Here is a 21,470-nt window from a genome sequence, read left to right as displayed (position 1 = left end):
GCGTCGTTGCCGACGGGGCTCCGCTCACTCCCGTGGTACTGGAGTGCCTCCAGTAGACTGTCGCTCCCTTGGAAGCTACCAATATAGTCCGGCAAAGACCAAGGCATTGGTTTGCCTTTATCGCGGACGGTCGTCCACGAGGTGCGAAACTAATCTTGGCCACCACCCTTTCGAACCATCATCAGCAAGGACCCGTATCTTTGGGTCAGTCTGGCCCGACGCCCCGACCCGGTGCCTGCCGAGTCGTTGACGCCTAGCCCAAACTAATGTCAATTCTGCCTTTCAATCTAAAGGTGGGACATTGTGCGGCGACCGAGCTCGCCTACCGACTTAGGGACTCGTAAGGAGACGAGCCATCAGAGGCAGACCAGAGTCACTCACCGCTGTGCCCCGGAGACATGTACTGGACTGACTGACACTGAGACGCCCGGCAACTGGACGGGGCAAGCCCCGACGTCCGTGCTTTCAGCGCGTGCTAAGAGCACCACTGCCAGGCACGGTGGACCTGACAGTCACCCTACCCCGGACGAGGGGCATCCCGTCCGGACCACGGATCATTTGATCGAAGCTGTCCACGGCCTGTTATTAGTTATTCACAGGCTACCCGACTCTGCCGAAGCAGAGGGAACCGGGCGTTCCCCTATCCGCAACCTGGGGACGCGTTCTGTACCGTCCGTCAACGGTTAACGAAAGCAACAGTACTCGGCTGAGGTTTCGCTAGAATAAAATTATTACAATGTATCATAAGCTATGTGAATGTTACAAGTATACAGTATAACCAGTATGGGTTTAACTATTTAACTATTTATTTAAACATAACCATAAAGATGTATAAGATGCTTCTTCATCTTTCTTTTTTTCTTTTTGGACAACATTGTTCATCTGCAGTTCTTTTCCCTGATAATATACAAGTTTTAATATAGATGTTAGGATTGAATTTATCAATTGGTGGCCCGGTACAATTAATGAAAGCTAACGATGAAATATGATCACTAGTCAACGCACTTCTTTTTGAAGAAACAATTTCGTTCATTGAACTAAAGGACCGTTCACATTCGGAAGAATAAATAGCCAAAGTCTTTACAGCGGTCATTAATAGGCTCACTGTCTGTATTTACTGAAGGATAAGACACTTTGTATTCACGAAATCCTCGTACACTAGCTCTCTGATCAATTTGAAATATTTTAAATATTTATATCACCAAACTGTACATAACAGTTATCAAGCCAATTATCTGGAGAAAGCATAGTTAAATCTATCAATAAATTATTAAATAAATCTTTATAAAGATCAGCTTTATCTAAAACTGATACATGAGTCGATTGTGTGGTAAAAAGTTCAAGTCTAAATTCAGTAAATAATCGTTGTGTGTGCGTGCGTAAACCATTTAATAAATTACTAAAATTTAGTAGCGTCCCCCTGGACTTTGGAGACTTAAAGTAAAGGGGACGCATAATCTTACCGTAAATAAGAAGGGGGACTCCCCTCCCTCCACACCACTTTAACCACTGTATTTAGTTTAATTAAACACTAGCTAATGATAGTGATGGATACAGCAGTTACAGGGTGTAATATTGAAATATCAGCTGAGGTAGTGAATTGTTTGGTACGTACCTGGACATTCATGAGAATCAATATAGAGGCATAAATTCACTTTAGCAACCCAGCACCTTTAAATTTTTTTTTTTGAAATAGACGTACTCCGACGAGTTAAGAACGATGGTGCAAAAAAAAAAAATTTGCGGAAACCATTATTTTGGAAGTTATAGACATCCAAAGTTTGCGATTTTACGTTTATATATAGGTACGTATGAGCCATGCGCACAAGACTGTTTTAATGCCGCGCGAAGTAATTTGAGTTTGGCGACCTGAGCCACTTTAATATACTTATGTTTTTTTAACAGACTGGCGACCGGAGCCGTTAGGCGACGGGAGATCCCTTAAGTTTGAATAAAGTGTTTTACCTTTGACATTTGTCATTAATTTACTGTTTAAGTCTGTAATGTTATCATCATTCATCATAGAAAACAAATTATTTTCATGGCTCTAATCACATATATTATATTTATACACAATATAAGTTAACGTTTTGTACGAAAACCACATAATATATTAAATACATAAGTAATTTTATTGATATAATAAGTAACATATATTATATAAATACATGTACATATAAAGTTATAATGTTTATGAGAACATTTTCCTAGAAAGATGATTATTTTTTGACAGTCATTGTCATTAAATTAAATTTTGGCGCGCATTCTCGGATAATGTGGACAGAGTGACGTGGCATACATGCGCAGAACGAAGTTGAGAATATACCAATGTATATTTTAGCCATGAACATGATTATGATGATGTAAATAGCACGGTTGTATATTATCTTAAACCGTAGTAAATAGCACGGTTATACTATCATCAATCGTGCTGTGATCTAAGATTTTATCTTATGAGTATTGTCGCTTGTTGGTACTCGGTTCACGGTTGTCACTTGTCAAGTTGAATGGATTTTTAATTTATTTGTATATTAGTTAAAACTTAAAACCATACTATATAGTGCTAGTTTCGATATGTACTAATGTTCTATTAGGTAAATGATAAATTAATTTTTTTTTTAAATTCACATTTATTATGAATAAATTAGCTCCAAGCAAATGTACAGTATATGTTTCAAATCTTCCATTCAATTTGACAAACAACGATTTACATAAAGTATTTGAAAAATATGGAAAATTAGTTAAGTGGGTATAGGTACACATTTTAAAAAGTTTTTTTTTTTTGTTGAAATTATGTCTTAAAAGTTAAGATACACAATAATATTAGAATATTACCCATGAACTAAAACTTTTTCAAAATTAATAAGTACATAACATATATATTTAGATGTGTCGTACAGAGCCGGTGTTAAGTAGTATTTACTCGAATATTTATGAGGGAATCATCCTTAATGAAATTGTCAACTTAATTTCATGAATTAAAACAATTTCAAAATATAAACTTCTTGTTTCTACAACGCCGTGCTAAATCAATTTTTAATTTTAAGTTTCTGTCAGTGTATAATTTTGTTTTTATATTCTTTGAGTGGGCAATCTTAGAATAAAATCAACTGTTTAAAAATATTACTTTTTTATGTTTTTAAAACCTAAATATTTATACCTACCAAACAAATATAATATTTACATTAAGATAATTCTGATGTATTGATTATTAAATACATCTAACCTTATCTTAACTTAATTATCTTATTAAGTGTTTTTAAAACTAGATATATTAAAATATAACCACAAAATAAATCAACCTTATTTACTTATTTTAACAAATAGTATTAAACAGGGTGATTTTAAGCTAACCCCCCATTTTCCCCCTGTAATACTATATTTATTCAAACTCTGATTTTTAGAATTTTCAAGTATATCTAAATACCGTATTTTCAAATTTCTGATATTTTTTATACTATTTAAGGAGTGTTCTGCGGTGATACAAACTTCAATTTTTCAAATAAGAACCTCTCCCCTCATTTTTTACTTTAAATAATTTAGTGGGCAATGTTCTTGAAAATGTTGATGTATCTAATCAATTTGAATGAGTAGTTTTTGAGTTATTAAAATATTAATACTAAGGATAACAATCCTTAAAAATATAAGCTATATATTGTAATAGATGTAGAAGTTATTATATTTGGATTATTTTCATAAATTATTTATATTGATAGACGAACATTTTCAAATTATCTAAGCTATGTGTGCTTGAATCATTACCATATAAACATATTATCCTTAGTACACTAAGATATTAATATATAACTCAAAAACTACTCACTTGATTTTGATTTAGATACATCAAAATTCTCAAAAAAAATATCTGCTAAATAATTAAAAGTGAAATAGGTGTTTCTAATTGAAAAACAGAAGTTTGTATTGATACAGGTTCATCCCAAAGTGAAGCGAAAAATCTCAAGTATTTGAAAATATGGTCTAAAAATCCTAACCTTGAGTATATCTAAGAACGACAAAGCATTAAAATAGGGTGAGCGTGCTTAAAAACCACTCTGTATAAACATAACAAATCAAAAATTAACATTAATAATTATCATAATACATGCCAAATAACAGACATATTTTTTGTTAAATATCATACAGAGATTCTCATTCTTTTCATTTTTTAATAATTGTTGACATTTAAATTTTATCCAAAATGTCTTTTTCAGAATCAATAAACATAATAAAATTGTTTGATGATTTAACATTTTTAGTTTGGAACCTTAATACATTTATCTGATATAATCTGTACGCATAATACTGTTGGTTTTACGCTTAGAACTATAATTGTTCGTCATAAGCTGTTCCATTTATTTGAAATAATAACTGAGTATTTAATATTAGAATAGAACACATTTAAAAAAACTTAAATTTTTTTAATACGGCTGAATTTGGAATCGTCATATGCAAATGTTTACTTCTTTGTATTTTATTGATATGGTGTATAGAATTAATAACCTTAAAACTATCATCAGGGATAAGTAAATATGTAACATACATTTAGTAGCTTTATAGTTGAATCAATTATTATAAATTTATTTTATTTATAAAACCAATTAAAAAACAATAATATAAAAGTATTGACATACAAATTACATAAATAATTAATAAATATGTATACATTTTAAACCTAAAATTTGCACCGTTTTAAATAAATCACTTAACTTTATGATTAATATAATTTTATCATATTAGAGTTACAATAGTTAAAGATAAAACAACACGACAAAGTAAAGGAGTGGCATTTGTATTATTTCTCAATCAAAATGAAGCTAACATTTGCGTTAAATCTACAAATGGCATACAAGTAATGATATTATATTCACTTACATTTTTAAGTTATCTATACCTCTTAAAAAAAACAACTTGTATATAATTGTGTCTTAGATGTTCGGAAGAACATTAAAAAGTTCTATTGCAGTAGACAATGGCCGTAGTACAGAATTTATCAGGAAACGCCAGTATACTGATAAAAGTTTTTGCTACGAATGTGGCAAAGAAGGCCATCTTAGTTACAAATGTCCAGAAAATTGTTTGGGTGAACGACAGCCACCACCTAAAAAGAAAAAAAAGAAAAACTTAGATGGTAACGAAGGCTGTAGCAAAGTAAGAACATTTTTTCATTTAGCAAATAACAACTAAGTATACATTTCAAATGATTTATTTATTTTGTTACAGAATCAAGAATCTTATCTTAGCTCAGAAGAGGATACAGAATTTTATGACAGGACTAAAAATTACAAAGAAAGAAATAGTGATGAAGAAAAATGTGATACATCTCATATGGAGACATTAAGTGCAGTAATACACGAAGAAGTAAGAAGAACTAATTAATAATTATTAATATAAATATCATACAGTTTGGTTATTTATTTTTTTATTTCAGCAAGAGAATAATATTGACCAGTCTAGCAGAGTTGAAGTGTTACATAAAAAAGTGTACCGTAAAGATTCATACTTCAGCGATGAGGAGGAACTTATTGAATAATAATTTTAATTAATGTTTTTATTCTATATTTAGTTAAGATATTACTATTAATTAATATACAAACCTGAATATAGTTCTATACAATATAATTTATGCATTGTTAGTTATTCCATGTATTATTTTCGGAAATTTGTTTGTTAGGTTCATCAAATTGGTACTGTGATTTTTGTGTAAACTTGGGTTTATCAATCGGAAATACTTCATAAATTACTGAAGAACTGTATTGACTATGTGTTAATGATTTGAATTCAAATTTTTTCAATTCTTTTACTAAAAATGCTGTATGAATACAAATATTAATACAATTAATTCAACAAATAAATTTAGTGTGGTTCTTACTGTTTGATTTACCAAATTCAAGCTTTTGAATTTTCCGAACAATAACATCATAACGGCCCTTACATTTACTTATGTGACTACGAAATTCTTCATCCAACTTTCCTAGACGATATAGTATTGAGTAACTATTTTCAACAATTTCTTCCATTAGTTTTAATAGATCAATATCATAAGATTCTCTTTCTAAATAATAAAAATATTGTAATTATCTTGCTAAAAAATTATAACCAAATATACCTTTTTCATAAATGTTGAATACAATATACAAACATTGTATAGTTAATTCTATAAATGATGCAGTGCAATCACATGTTTTATTTGGTATTTTGTGCATCCATCTAGGTACATGTGTACTATTTAAAAGAACATTTACAAAATATAAATAATTTGTAATAAGATGATTGCTGTGTTTGAGGAGTTCAAGCTGAAGACATAGGACACGAAGAACACATGTTCCTAAATTAATAATGATAGAATTATTTTTAAAACAAATAATAAAATAATGTACGGTTTGTACCTGTTGTAAATGTACTAACTCTGTCAGATAGAATAAATGTATTAGGAGCTAAAAAAAAATATATATATATGGTATTAATCAAAAATGTTGAAGATATTTAAAATAACAATAAGAGATTAAGTACATATTTTAATTTTTTGATTAAGTAAATCTTAGAAACATAGTTTATTTTATTTCGAGGTTATTAATTGTATATACTTGTTCATTTTTTAGATGCCAACATCTAATTTGTATGGAACATAATTTACCACTTTGAATAAAAAGTAAAAATGTTAAATTCAATTAATTCTAGGTCAAATGTAATCACGGAAATATTGATATACAATATTAATTTTTAATATTCCAAACTCAAAAGCAACTTTTTACTTTGTGACTGATAAAAGTTTATAAATGTATTTAATTAAATATAAAAGGTTCTAAATTTGTGATATTTAAATGTTAAAATTGTATAACTTATTAGTAAATCAGTTATTATAAAAAGTTGCGCAGTGTAAAGCATTATTTAGTTCAATAACAGTCTAAAGCAATACATTTAAAAAAAAAAAAAGTAACAAAAACATAATAATTATCTTTAAATAAATTACTTAGTTATAAGTTGAATTTAAATAATATAGATATAGAATTTAAAACTTATTTAACTTACTAGATAATTGACATAGACTGTCTGTTATCTCTGTGTATATAGAAATTTTGCTTAACAAATTGATTAGTTCTTGTACAATGTCAATGCATGGACGACAGAATACTATTTCTTTAATTATGTCATAAATGTCCAATTGCCTAGAGTGATTATAACATGAAAAATAAATAAAACTATGTTTCAAAAATGTTATTACTCACTTTTGTTTTGTTATATCCCAATTACAACTACACAAATTCGTAAGAAATTTTATCAGTGCTATAATTACCGAAACATATTCCAGGGTACGACTCTATAACAATAAAATTACAGAATAATTAGATAGTTAAAATCAAAATCATTCAAAATCAATAAATATTACTTGTGAACCAATTATTTGTAAAAAGTGTACAAATGTTTGAAATAAATTATTTGTATGATTCATAACAATTCTTGGGACAACATTAGAAATAGTAGTTAATACTGATATGCAATCCAATAAATGAGAGAATTGTAGATCAAACCTAAGAAAAACATTTGATAAAAAAGTTGAACGAGTAAAAATATAACACTAACTATCTTACATAGAAAACCTATTTTTTAAACATTGTTTGTTTAACTGTAAGTAACTATAAATTAATTGTTTTTCTCTTTTAACAAAATCCTCATCATCTATTGTCTCTTGAAGTATTTCAATTGTAGATTCTAAAATATGTTTACAGTTTTCAAATAACTGAAAAATTTAGAAAAATTAAAATAAGTAAATATTTTGATAATTTAGTTATGATTGTTTTTTTCAAATTACCAATTCAATTAAAGAGTAAGATTGAATTTCATCAAAAGTTTCTAACACCATCAGTTTGGCTAAAATTAAATGACAATCTTGTATTGTACTTAAATTTTTAACATCTATCAAATGAAAAAATAAAAACAGGTATTTAAAGAATCTTTACTTTTTTCATACCCAATTAAAAATATATTTTTTTTTTACCATTTTGATTATTTTGAATACTAAATAAGTCAGGATATAAACATTTTTTCAGCTTTTCATAACTTTTATTTATTTCTGGAAAATTATCCCTTATTAATAGATAATGTTCGTTATTTGTGATTTGAAATGTTTGAGTTGATACATTTTTTTTTGTATTATGTTCTGAAGCATTGTGTCTAAATATTTGTTGAATTAGTGATAATTAGGTATAGTAAATTACTATCTTTTATCTTACAATAAAGTTGAGTTACTTCCAGTTTTCATACAGCTAAATGATACATTTTTCTGAGGGACAATATTGTTGATAATCTTCATTTCTTTTATCTTATTTTTAAGAGCAGTCGTTTCTTGTTGCTATCAAAAATAATAAAGACATTTAATCTACATTAAGTATCACACTATAATGTGATTATAAATAGCTAACCTGGAATTTAAGCTCCGTATCTTTACAGTCGATAATATTTTTTAAGGTTTTAAATTTATCATCATGTTCTTGTTTTGTGTTATATAGTTGAATTTCTAACTGCTTGATTTTATTTTTTAAATTTTTGATCTCCCCTTCTTTAATTTGACTGTCCCTTTGATTACCAGGGTTATTTAAATTAACTGGAACATAAAGGGGGACATAGGTTGAACTAAAACATATTTTCAATAAATGCATTAAATTGTAATATGAACACATTTAAAATATGATATTATATATTATAAAATGTAAATTAAATTAATAGTTAGTAACATTGTTTTGAATATTTAACCACAATTTATTCACCATATAACAATAATATTAGTATAATATAATAATAATATAATATAAGGAAAATGGCAAAGTGATTCATCGGGACAAGAATTTTTAAATTATTTTATTAATTATTAAGTACACATTTAGACTATTAAATTATTTAGTACTATTTAATTTACCGGAAAAATGTGACTGTGATGCCAACGATTCAATGTTGACAATTGTGTTCACTTCATCGTAAGTAAAATCGTCACCCCAAATGTCTTCTTGACCGTTGGTTGGTGGTTCCGTCCTAGGTCTTTTACTCATTATTATTATTTTTGGCTAATCATTATTAAAAACAAATAGATTTATATTATATAAAAAAATCATATATAATATTATATGCACAGATCTCAAATTCTGAATTCATAATATTAAATTATAAACACTTTCAAAACGAAATACGAATAATATCTTTTGAAATTCAAATTGATATCAGTAATCAGTATCTCACCAACATGCTCACAGCGCCAGTCGCCGCCAGTGCCCACTGCACAGTAAGTTGCGCCAGACGCCACTAGCGGTCGATCGCGGCTTCATGCTAAAATATATTCCATTATCAATACCTAAGATCATAATATACCTATTACGCGGTATCTACGACATTCGCTTATCATACTTGATGTTGGTAACTTAGAAATTATTTTTCCAATATTAATTAACAATTAATGTCTATAATTATTAATTATAGACTTATAAATACTGTACAAAATATAAAATGATTTTGTCTTAATAATTTCAACGTTTTCAAACCGGTAAATGGCAAATGTTTTTTAATCGATTGTAATGCGTTTGTTTATAACATCCATGAACCATATGATTATTATGTAGTCTTTGGGAAATTCATTATAACAAAATGCAAATGGCTGGCGCACCAGACGTAATGGTTTATTAGGGAATGTTTATTGTTTCCGGGCGTATATTCACTGTTCGTAAGTGCGATTTTGGTAAGTGCCGTATCGTTCGTAAACATTTTATACATTCGTTCCGTCGTGATTGTTCGAACGTAGTATGACGTAGAGTGCGCGAGTTTTGATGTGAAAATGTGTTGACACACTTAGGAGCTACCGTGGTCGTGTCGACTGCGTATCATGACAAAGGATTCCATTGGTATCCTGTGTGCCGCCGACACCTGTGAACCCGGCCGTCTTGTAATGTCCAGGGTATTATCGTAAGTTGACATGTTACATTTAAGTACACGGCCGAGTTAGTGTTTTTTGAAAAATAAAAACTCAAGCGACTATATTATAATAATGAAAGGAGTCCGTATCTGATATCACGCAAATGCGACCAGTCATGCCACAGGTATTGCTTGCGGCAATGCTTTGGCTCCTGGTGTCTGACAGCAATGCACAAATGTTCGACCATGACATGGGTGTATTAGATAGACGGGTGCTAACTGATGGTGTAGACTATGAGCTGTTCAACAAGACACTAGCGTCAAAGCCAGGATCGGCCTCTCGGGCTTCACGGACAAATTCGTCACAACAACAACATGTGACAAGTCCGACTAACCGTCTGATACCTGCATACAATCCTCCAGATCGAAACACTTTTACTCCACCTTTACCTCCAGAGCGGTTCAATCCATTTGCTGACAAACCAACACTTAGGGGTAGTAATTCAGAAAAGCCATTGCAAACTAGGCGGCCAGGAATCGTGCAGGCAAAATTTGAAAAAGAATTTATACCCATCAGGCCTGTAGATGTTCCAGTAGCTGATACAAAAAAGAAGACAATTAACACACCTAGTTTGAATAAGTTAAGAGTGCCAGAATCTACTTATTCAGAACCAACTAGTACTACAGCAGTTAATGGATTCAAAGGCCTTAACGATACTTATAGTATTGTGGTACAGCAAGTTCAAAACTTGTCAAGCCCAAATGTTTTTAGAATATTGTTTGATGATACAGGTAAGAAAATGGATGGATTATTAGGTAACGATAAGCCAAACTTTGACCAAGATCTTAAACCATCTCGAACTGTTAAACAAGAAGTTCCCAAGCCCACACCACGAATTGTACAACCAATCGAAACCACCTCTTCATCTCAAGTATATGAAACGACATCTGAAGAAACAACTGAAAATGAACCATCATTATTTAAAGAGCAACAAGTAACAGAATCTAAGAATGATGTTGATATACCTGAATCACATCCAGAGATTGTTTCTATGCCGGATCATCCTGAACCAAGAGCCAGGTATATTCTTGGTGTTTTTTGGGATGTTCATGTTTATTTAATTGCTATACTTTTCCTGATATTGGTATTTTGTTCAATGGTTAGTATAGCAAGGATAAGAGCATTTAAGAAATTATTAACATGTGGTTACTTTGTCACTATACATGGTTTATTAATAATCATAGGCTGTGTAAGGAGTGCTTATTTGTTATATGACCCATATAATGTAAACGGAACATTGTCTATTCAAGTGTCTGGGTTAGCTCTGAACATAGTATTCCCTCTATTGTTGACTGTATATTCAGTTTTATTTTTGTTTCTATTGCGAGCCACCGATGTAAAAACAATTTTTTATAGTTTACAAAAATCGTCATTATTAGCAATATTTATTTGTTGCTATATGGCATTTTGTATTATTGTATTGTTTTATTCAGAAGCTCATATACTTTCATTAGTATCCAAATGTATCTACATTCTATTATGTGTAATACTTGGGGTAACTTATGTATGTCTATATAGGTCTATGACTAATGCTTCCTTAAGGAAACAAGGAACTATATTTGGAGCTAGTTTCCATGAACATCGCCCTACTTTAGCTCATTCTGTACGTGTGACATTGGCCACTAGTATGCTGAGTCTTCTTATGGCATCAGTTCAGTTATATGGTATGGTTGGTGTTTATGAAATGTTGGGTAAAGATCAGCCAAACCCATGGTTATGGTGGGGTTATCAGTTCTCTGTACGTGTGATTGAGATATCATCATGTTTTTTGATATTTTGGGCATCCATACAGCCACTGAGGTATACTAGCGAAAAAGAAGCTCAAAATCAATCCGGCTTAACATTGTTCCCATGTCGTGGTACTGTTTCCCGGAGTGATCCACCATCAGATGACATTTATCCAGCCATCTGCAGTGCCAATCAAGCTGTACACAATTACACATTACGTACGGGTAAACACATATATGACGACACATACTCAATGGGTGGTCCGCCATTGGCTAACCATCAGTTATTTGCGCACACTACTGAAAGGAGATCATTAAAACGAATGGATGATGACTCTAGAAGTATGTATGCATATGCTGAGAGAGCAGCCATACAGCCTTCGCCGTCCATGTTAGTTGCTGAAAATGGATTTGTTAGGTTTAGATCACTAGCTGATGAACGTAACTCAGAAGATCAGATGTATCCGATCAAAATTCATCATCACAGGGATAACTGTTGTACTTAATAAATAGACCCTAAATAAGTTGACTATTCTTTTTTATTTTTTTATTTTTGTACATAGAATATTTATGTAATTTTTTTCTGTTTAAATTTAATGTGTTCCTTTAGCTTAAACAACATTCCATTATATAACATTTTCGTTTCTTATTACCTATTATTTTTTTTTTTTTTTTTCAAAGACTGCTTTATTTCTTAGGGGCCAAGTATAGTATCAGTATGTCAATTTATGTATTTAAAATATTAAGGAGTAAAAACCCTTAACATTGATTTTACATGACATACTTACTATTGAACAAACAATACAAATTGGCCTATACTTAACACGTTTATTTAATCCTTAAAAAAAAATAGTTTAGCTTCTTTATTTTTTTACTAACATGTCTGTGCCATTTTTTTTTTATATAGGTACTTATAAACTATCTAGTAACAATTTTATAACATTCATATTTTGAAATCCATTTATTATTGTCAAAACAATGATCATCCGTCCCGGGTTAAATATTTTTCCATAAATCCATGTGTATTGGTACTCATGTTATGAATTTCTGATAAATTAAAAAGGAGCCAGATTAAGGACTGTAATATTAATTATTCAGTACCTATATTTACTAATTTTTTATTGAGTTTGGACTTCCAATATTTTCAACGCTGTATGTAATAATATTATAGTAAATACCGCTTGATGTGATATTACTAGCTAATAGTATAATACCCTTTAGATATTTATTTTAAAAAAAAGGTAATAAGATAATAACAATTTAATTTTTATAAATCAAAATTCCACTCATATAGGTATTATTGATTTTTTATTTTTATTGAATTAATCCATTTTTGTTTGTGATAATATTATCATGCTAGCGGTACCCAACTATTACATAAAACTTAACAAATTATAATGTTGATTTTTGTTTCAGATATTTAATTAACTTGAGTATCAACTATTATTAGGATTTTATGACTTATTTAGTAGAATCGCTTCTTGCCCTAGTTCCAATTTGCATTTAAATGTGTTCCTTTGAGTTTAAAAAAAAAAAAAATAATTAAAGAATTTCCCTGGTCTTACAGACAAAACTAAATCTCATTAATAGATTAATTTTAATAGGAATGTTTACTAAAAATATATATATTATAGTCGACCTTTATCATGTTGTTATTTACTTATTGTGATCATCCAATTTAGTGTACTTATATATAGTATTTTTAAATATATATAAGTATATATTGTATTTGTATTTTGTAAATACTTTTTTTTATATTCTGTCCTAAGTAGAGTTTTAAATATTGATGAAGAGGAGATGAAAAAATATATAAATGTATATGTATTTTTTTAGTATTTTTGTTCATTATCTATCCCCTGTCCTTGTCCTTATTTTCCTAATGTAATCTATAGGTAATAACTCGAAGGTGAAAAACAAATCATTATTTAAACGGCGAAAAGTAAAAGTGGGACATTGGAAGTTGCTTGTAAAAATATAAACGATCCATTGTGCGTGGGAGGTAATAGAAAGTACAGGGCACAAGGCGCGCGAGTGTAGTAAACTCTTGTGGTACGAACTACAAGTGTCCAAGCGCGTGTGCCTGAGGGTTAAGATACTAATAGCAAAAAATGAACCGCTGCATCTTTCGCTGTACCTTTATTGCCAAATAGCAGTGCGAGGGCGTGTAGTCCACCTTTGGGCTTTGACGAATATACTGAATAACTCGCCACTGTACCAAGTCTGACAACCGGTTTTACACAATCCTTCAAGCTTACAAATCTTCATCAACATCTATGGACAACTTTTTAATTTATTTCCTAATCGTCGTTAAATATGATTATGTACAATAAAATATCGAGAACTCTAATAGAGAATGAATATAAAAACCATAGCGTAGGTACATATAATATTTCTTCATGAGGAACCTATTATATTATTTTTGACTTGAGTAATTCCAAGTCCTACAATCTATGAATAGCAATTATACAATACAGTTTGTCCGCTATGGAAGTTTATAATGTACATGAATAGGTATATTGACTATTATTATGTACATTTCTAGTCCTAATTACTAATCATACATTTTAAGGTTTAAAATTGTGGAAATGTACAAAATAATTTATATTTTGTTTTAAATAATGTAGATTGTAGAACGTAACTATTTGAATTGTTTTTTAATTATTCATGGCCTACGTCATTATTTAAGTAGGTATACATTGATGAATGAGTATATGACATCGACATAGGTAAATGGTAGGTAATCGTAATTTATATATGATAATTTGAGTACATATTTGACAATATGTATATATACATTACATATATCACCCGCAATCTGTGTGTGCCGATAAGTATTGTAGTTACCTAATCTATAATATTAAAGTTCTCCTGTATTAGAATTATTTTGTATGTCATTGAATTTGAATATCAAGAATCAAACGATTTCAAGCCAGAATACACTAACTGACTAGACTGAGCTTACTTAAGGTAAGTGAAATTTATTGTTAAACAATAGACAATGTTAAAACAAAAATAAATGCTTGTCCTTAGTAATTTATTAATCGTGTATTCGTGTTATATGCATTTGTAAACATTTTGCATTTTATTTTTTCACTTCCCGTTACTTATATCTTTATGATCAATAGGTACCTAGTAAAAAATAGTACACACATTATCATAGGCTTTAATTTTTCTTAATAAAGCTTACATTTAAAATTTAAACAGGTACCTATTAAAAAAAAATCGCACAACCCTTTTGTTATAAATGTTATATATTTTTCTCTTCATCGTAAATACTATCTATATAATATAGGTATTGCTCAATTGACTATTATGCAATAAACAATACTAGGTACATATTTATAAATAAATTACAGTTAATAATAACCTGCATACGTAATATTTCTGTAAATAATAGTAAAACATCATAACATTTTTACTTAACATCTTTGTTTTTATTGAATATCTCTGAGAAAATTATTTCTATTTATTTACTAAAAAGATCGGGCGGGTCGGACAAAAAATAAAAATTGACTGGTGTAAAATTGAATTTTATTTAAAAATAATAACAAATCGTTCCAATACGCCAATACTATAAACATGCTATAAAATAATTATAGGTACTATAGTCAAATACTCAAATGATTTACTTAGTGTGAAACTGAAAAATATTTTTGGGTGACTGAAATAATTACTTCTTTAATAGCATTAACCATTTACCGCCTAGGCATAACGATATTGTTACTGCGGCTTTCCGAGTGTAGCTCAGTTTTCACGACCGGCTATTTGTTTTAGGTAAACAATAACATTTTACATTATGTACCTACCTAATAATTAATGTGTATCATAATAATTGATTATAATTTTAACTTAATATAGAAAGAACTAGAAAGGAACGAATAATTTTGTTATTTTTCCTTGAAAAAAAGAACTAGTTCATTTTCTCGTTCTTTTTTTATAAAAAAAAGGAATTCGTTCATTGTGCCGTTCCTTATAAAGGAATTCGTTCCAGGAATCCGTTCCTTTTGGAACTCGTTCCTTCCAAACACTGCATGATTTAGATAAAACAATTTTATAATTATTCATTCACACGAATACCGGCACCTATATACAGGTATTAGGTACCTATAATCGGCCGCGGTGGTGGTTACGGTCGTGGTGATAAAATCGCGCCACGCCGCGCACATTATTATTGGCATCCGTCGCCGTCTTCGTGCGTCCGCCGGACAAAGAGACACACCGACGCGCCGCATCCCGTATTCCCGCAGTTGTCGTCGGTCGTTCAACGACTCTGACGGCATCAGGCATACACGTCTTGTCTATATAATACACGTGTATTATACGTAGGTACTTTGTTATTTCGTGTGTCCATCGCACCGTGAAAGTGGGCGTGGTTGGAAAACTCGTGTTGCCCAGGGCGCCTCAAAATGTTTTTCTCAGACGTAGGTAGATGTTAATTATTAAATTAATCTTGGCAAATACTTACTCTGTCTTACCATAATATGAACATTTTCTATAAAGTATACATGTAGAATGTAGATGGATTTGTGACGTTTGTGTTTTCGCATTTACACATACCTATAAAATATATACTCGATGACGTTGAAACACCGAATAAAATTCAAACATTTGCAATCGGCTACCTATATATTATAGCGGTGAGTGGTCGTAGGATTGCAGTGCATATTATTTAAGTGTTTCCAGGTAATTGTTATTATAGGTGCGGATGGTGCAGCGCACAGTGACCTGCCGCCCTGCAGGTGAAGATTTTCAAAAGGGTCTTCAATTATTTGTAAATACATCGATATGAAAAAAATACATCTACCGTGACTAATGTTGTAACACTTAAACGTTATAAGTTATAGGCGTTACAACCATTAGGTATACATGATTCATGTATAACATGATACAGACACAGCGATATCCATTTTTATCCCCCCTCCTGCTGAAATTCTTTTAAGAATTATACTTTCTTAAAGGAAATTCACCCAAAAATAACAATTAGATTTTTCACACTTAAAATGTTGCTATTGGTACATCTCTAACTACAGTCCGCAATAAAACAAACTAAATAGGTATCCATATATGTTATAACTATAGTATTATGGTATGATCTTATAATAAGTTATAATTAAAATTATATGGTATATATAGCCATATAGGTACGTTCAAAATCCAAATCCTGTAGGCAGAAAGTGGGAATCTTACCGAATCCTTTGACATGTTTTTTTAGAATCAAGCCTGGGATGCTAAATAAAATTGTTGGTATATTTTAGTCGTTGGCTGATTGGTAAATAATTTAAAACAAAATTAAGTAGGTTATTTAATAATAATACAATAAATTACGCAATATATTTTTTAAATTTTAAGAATGAAATACTTAATGTTTATATAACTTAGGTATATTAGTTATTAGATTATAGGTGTGTATATACCCAGTGTCGCATCTAGACATTTTGCGCCCCAGTGCAAATAAAAATTGGCGCCCCCTAAGCTCCGGTGAAAAAAAAATTGCTTCCCCCTAAGGGGCCTACCCACGGAAAATATGGGAAATAGATCCTCAATAAACTTTTAGATTTTGAGCACAGAAAAGAATATTTGTTTTACAATGTGTGCTTTTTCAAAAAATATTGTTTAGTAATTGCTTAATCCTCTCTCCGCAAAGATACATTTGAATTTATGTCACCTAAACCTTGCTTATAATTCATCATATAAATTGTTTTTTTTAACATATTTAAGTATGTTGTAGGTATTTCATGAATAAATAAAATAAAATTATATAAAACTATGCAAATTAATATTAATTAAAAAAACTTCAAGCAACATAATACTAATATACTTTATATATAATAGGTACTGTTATTAAAATAATTAAAATTATACAATTTTAATAATTCTCAAGTAAACATATTTCTGGCCACAACATTTTGGCGCCCCTAAAATACTGGCGCCCGGGGCAGTTGTACCCAGCCCCCCCCTAAATGCGGCCCTGTATATGCCCTCTATACAAGTCTACTCCTCTTAACAATTATCTAAATTATAGGTACTTCCAGGGATATTTTTATTTATTACAATTTTGAGTTTTTATGTAGGTAATATATTAGATAGTATATTACATCATAGCATTGATCAAATATACTTTAATATTGGAATATTTAATCAACGATCATAGTATTATATAATACATCTCGGTTATTATAATATTATTATAAATACTTTTCGACAAACATAATATAATATTTTATAATATGTTATATGCTGTAGGATGTACGCTGTGACATTCGGCAAATAACTTGCTACAGTATACAGAATTTGGAAAAGTATAAAAACGTATTAATGTGTTCGATATTATGTCCACAGGCCCCTATCGACACTCGAATAAGTTTTTAAACTTCCATAATGTGCAGTGATCATTAAAAGTAAGTTTACCGAAATATATTTGGTCGATTTCCAAAAAAATCTCGGTTTTTAATTAATTTGTCATAACAAACATAAAATATATTACCTACCTATTTAGCAAATTGAAATGTATCCAATATTATTGACTTTCACACTAGCTAGAGAATTTATATTGTATAATTTACATGGTTGTTGCGTATATTACTTTATTGTGATTATACCTACTTATAATAGCCAATTCCAATATTACCTAACTATATGTATGTAGGCATGTCGCTATATGTATATATTGTGTAAGTCAAATTGTAGTCTATGATCTGTCGGCGATGGAGATTTAAAAATGCGTTGGTATAATGGTATGCCAGATGCCCATATGTATATTAGGTATGCATATAGCATGATAGTTTGTTATTGAAATACACGCTTATACTATACATTTTGGGTACTTCTACAGTTCTACCCTTAAATCTGTCAACTGTCAAGTGTCAACATATGGATTAGTTAACGTCATCCGGTTGGTTCTTACTCAGCTGAACCGCTTTATTTTTGTTGACATCCTTACGATTTTCGAAGGTTAAAGTAAAACTATTTGTTTTATCAGTTGTATAACCAACCAAGTGATATTCATTGTTATTTATTATTTTCTATTATACACTTCGTGTCTATTTTAGTATGTTTGAGGGTTAGGTAGGTAGGTAGTAGGTACCTAATAATTATTATTATTATCAACGCAAACAATACATATAAATGCTTTTTGAATAAATGTATAAAACCAAAAAAATCTAAAATATTTTGTAACTATAGCTGCACTGCTGCAGTATTAACATACTTGGCCGTGTAAAAATGTATAAAAATACGAACTTTTTAACAAGGTTAAGTGAGTGAGTAGTATAAAATGGCTAGTTCTAGACCCTCGCAAACCTCCCACGCAAGCACCACAAATCACGATATCCACCCCAGCTATCTAATGTTATGAAGACCGAATAATAAACGAATACAATAATGTCAGTCGTCAGATGACATTTATAAAGTATAGGTAGATAGGTATTTCCTTGCCGTTGCATATTATTTTTTTCAAGTTTGAACTGTTTAGAATTCTGATCGGAGATGAATGTAGGTATAATATTATTGATTTAAAACATCCTTTTTTTGTGTGTGTTTATCGTTTATGTATAAAATATAAATATCATAGCATGACTAAATGTCTGTTTAGCCATTTATTATAGTGTAAATAATGATCATCAACTTTGAGGGTGGTTTCTGATAATTGGATGTAGTTGGTATTTTTGGGAGCATCAACGCTGAAAATTCCTAGTACTTTTCGAAATAATCGGCAAAAATAACAAATTCAAATTAAGTAAAAACCAATTTTTGACAAAATTGATTTCCCTGTCTTACAGTGAAACTGTAGTTGTAGTTCAAAAACGAATAACCATGGAATGTAGATAATTTAAATGTTCAACAAATGTATATACTACCATTTTCTATAGGTATACCAACAATTTACATGCAACATGCTATAATTTTCAAACGATTTTGACTCTGTTTGAGCTATTTATAAATATTTTACGTTTTATTTTAGTTAAAATTCAAAAAAGTTATTGATAGACTTGAACAATTTACAATATATATTATTAAAATATTTAATATACTCAATGAAATTTTCAAAACATTAAGATTAATTTTAAGGTATTGCCTATTTATCCCACAAACATCTAACACCGTTATACGGTAAAGTATTGCAGACTCAGCACTCAAAAGTCAATAACGATAATGAATTATATAAAATAATAATATAAACTATTATATAAAAATTAAATATTAATTCCTAATATAATAAATACAAAAATAGCAATATTAATATATCATAAAAAATACTTAGTAATAACTAATAATTATCGGCTCACTGTTTTCACTCAGAAACATAATATTTTGAAAATATTTTAACACTAAGTTGTTTACGTACCTACTGTCAGTTTTCAATTTTTTCATTTTTTTTTTCTATAATTGTCATTAAAATCTTATTTGTTGGGTAAAAATGCGTGAAAATTTAATACAAGGCTCCTGATATATATTGCTACAATAGCAGTTGAAAAATATCAAAAATATATGGGCAAAATTTTTTTTTATAAACATTTTAAGTTTGAATTTTGACAAAATTTATCAAATTTAAAATTATAAAATAAAAACTATTTTGAAGTCATAAATTTATAAAATATTTAACTTTTATAGCTAAGGATTAAAAATTTAAAACAAGGTTCCTCGTAAATATAGGTTATACTATTTATAAATTATTTAATTCACAATAATATCATCAAATATACTTGGTTATATCATAGACTGACTTACCGTCTTCGCTCTGAATCGTTTTTCTTATACAGTGATACCTATTATGTATCATAGAATTCAAATTTAAAACAATCCATTACAGTGACTCACTTGTAACCTACTGTACAGCAGAACAAAATATAAGTATATATTATATTATGTATAAATGTATAATGTATATGAATAAAATGTATACATTGCCTGCTTTATAAATGGCGGCTTACTTCAGTATGACTGCTAAGTAATATAATAGTATATGATATCTAGTAACTAGTTGTTGTAATATTATATCTGCGTGACTATATGGAGCTTTATATTATAAGTACATACTAATGAGAATTAATACGAAATAATTGGAATCGATATAAAAAAAAAATGAGACAAAAAGTGTCCCGAGACAAGTTCGTCAGGACATCATGAAACAAATCAAAATAAAAGACTATCCTGTAAAAAAAAATAGGACGTCATCTTAGGGATAAGATAGGATGACAGTGCAGGTTGGTTATTGTGGATTATTACGCCTACTATGACACTAGATAGACTTCCTAAAATACATTATACCAATTTCTACTGCCAACTCGCAACTTTTTATTTCGATAGGAATGACTAATGACGTATAATAATATTATTAAAATGGACATATAGGTACCTACTTATATGATAAACGATAATATATTTATGGCAATTTTACTAATGTTTTCACGATTTCCCCGTAACTGTCTATAAAACAAACTACCTTTTTAATACCTATAGGTTATAATATATTATACGTAATTCCTAATTACACATTTGTCATACGCGTGTAATTTATGATTTAAAATGCTATTTTATTTAGATATTTTATTATATACGAATAAGACTAGCTGAGACAGAAATGCTTTGCTGTTGCTAGGTTTTTGTGATGGGTGTAATATGCTGTGGAAGCAAATAAGCAATGTCTTTTTAAGTGTAAATTATAATATCATATTTAAATATACAGCCATCCGACCGGCGTTGTCCGTGTATTCGCTTGTGATTATGGGAGCAGTATATTATATCAAGTAGGCAATCTACCTGCAGTAAATCGCGGACCTCGCATA

At 29.8% G+C, this 21,470-nt stretch overlaps 3 protein-coding genes across 6 annotated transcripts in view; 2 read left to right on the top strand and 1 right to left on the bottom strand.

Moving 5' to 3' along the window:
- LOC100159023 (zinc finger CCHC-type and RNA-binding motif-containing protein 1) overlaps nucleotides 1-5,753 on the top strand; it is a 6,461-nt gene extending 708 nt beyond the window's left edge. The window contains exons 1-5 of one of the 2 annotated variants that reach the window (XM_008187920.3): nucleotides 2,601-2,745; nucleotides 4,738-4,849; nucleotides 4,930-5,148; nucleotides 5,221-5,358; nucleotides 5,429-5,753. In XM_008187920.3, coding sequence (XP_008186142.1) covers nucleotides 2,636-2,745; nucleotides 4,738-4,849; nucleotides 4,930-5,148; nucleotides 5,221-5,358; nucleotides 5,429-5,530 — 681 coding nt within the window. In that variant the 5' untranslated portion in view covers nucleotides 2,601-2,635 and the 3' untranslated portion in view covers nucleotides 5,531-5,753. Of the gene's footprint in view, nucleotides 1-2,600; nucleotides 2,746-4,737; nucleotides 4,850-4,929; nucleotides 5,149-5,220; nucleotides 5,359-5,428 lie in introns of those variants that run through there. The other variant, XM_001949343.5, reaches the window with a different exon arrangement.
- LOC100167923 lies at nucleotides 4,557-9,286 on the bottom strand. 3 transcript variants are annotated; one of them, XM_001949390.5, is made up of 14 exons: nucleotides 8,915-9,286; nucleotides 8,421-8,602; nucleotides 8,232-8,350; nucleotides 7,997-8,172; nucleotides 7,811-7,914; nucleotides 7,590-7,738; nucleotides 7,388-7,529; nucleotides 7,227-7,318; nucleotides 7,030-7,166; nucleotides 6,387-6,434; nucleotides 6,107-6,325; nucleotides 5,870-6,052; nucleotides 5,595-5,809; nucleotides 4,557-5,098 (listed from the first exon to the last, which is right to left on the bottom strand). In XM_001949390.5, the coding sequence occupies exons 1-13, from the start codon at nucleotides 9,042-9,044 to the stop codon at nucleotides 5,631-5,633; spliced, it is 1,860 nt and encodes a 619-aa protein (XP_001949425.2). In that variant the 5' UTR covers nucleotides 9,045-9,286; the 3' UTR covers nucleotides 4,557-5,098; nucleotides 5,595-5,630. The 3 variants fall into 3 exon arrangements, with proteins under 3 accessions (XP_001949425.2, XP_016662484.1, XP_029345428.1); XM_016806995.2 differs by having other exon boundaries at nucleotides 5,882-6,052; XM_029489568.1 differs by having other exon boundaries at nucleotides 8,421-8,631; nucleotides 8,915-9,032.
- Nucleotides 9,287-9,617: 331 nt separating this feature from the next.
- Nucleotides 9,618-13,509, top strand: LOC100570992. Its single transcript, XM_003246566.4, has one exon. It carries the CDS (start codon nucleotides 10,062-10,064, stop codon nucleotides 12,189-12,191), a length of 2,130 nt encoding a protein of 709 aa, XP_003246614.1. The 5' UTR covers nucleotides 9,618-10,061; the 3' UTR covers nucleotides 12,192-13,509.
- The last annotated feature ends 7,961 nt before the right edge of the window (nucleotides 13,510-21,470 follow it).

The sequence above is a fragment of the Acyrthosiphon pisum genome, chromosome A2 (genome assembly GCF_005508785.2).
Source record: "Acyrthosiphon pisum isolate AL4f chromosome A2, pea_aphid_22Mar2018_4r6ur, whole genome shotgun sequence".
NCBI lineage: Eukaryota > Metazoa > Arthropoda > Insecta > Hemiptera > Aphididae > Acyrthosiphon > Acyrthosiphon pisum.
This window is presented reverse-complemented; position numbering and strand designations above follow the sequence as displayed.

Excerpts from the sequence above, each read along its gene's own strand:
- LOC100167923 (XM_001949390.5), bottom strand. The coding sequence starts at position 9,044 with ATGAGTAAAAGACCTAGGACGGAACCACCAACCAACGGTCAAGAAGAC. Across the intron at positions 7,530-7,589 it reads TTAAAAAATAGGTTTTCTAT|GTTTGATCTACAATTCTCTC; the intron begins GTAAGATAGTTA and ends TGTTTTTCTTAG. Across the intron at positions 7,167-7,226 it reads TGGGATATAACAAAACAAAA|GCAATTGGACATTTATGACA; the intron begins GTGAGTAATAAC and ends TAATCACTCTAG.
- LOC100570992 (XM_003246566.4), top strand. The coding sequence starts at position 10,062 with ATGCGACCAGTCATGCCACAGGTATTGCTTGCGGCAATGCTTTGGCTC.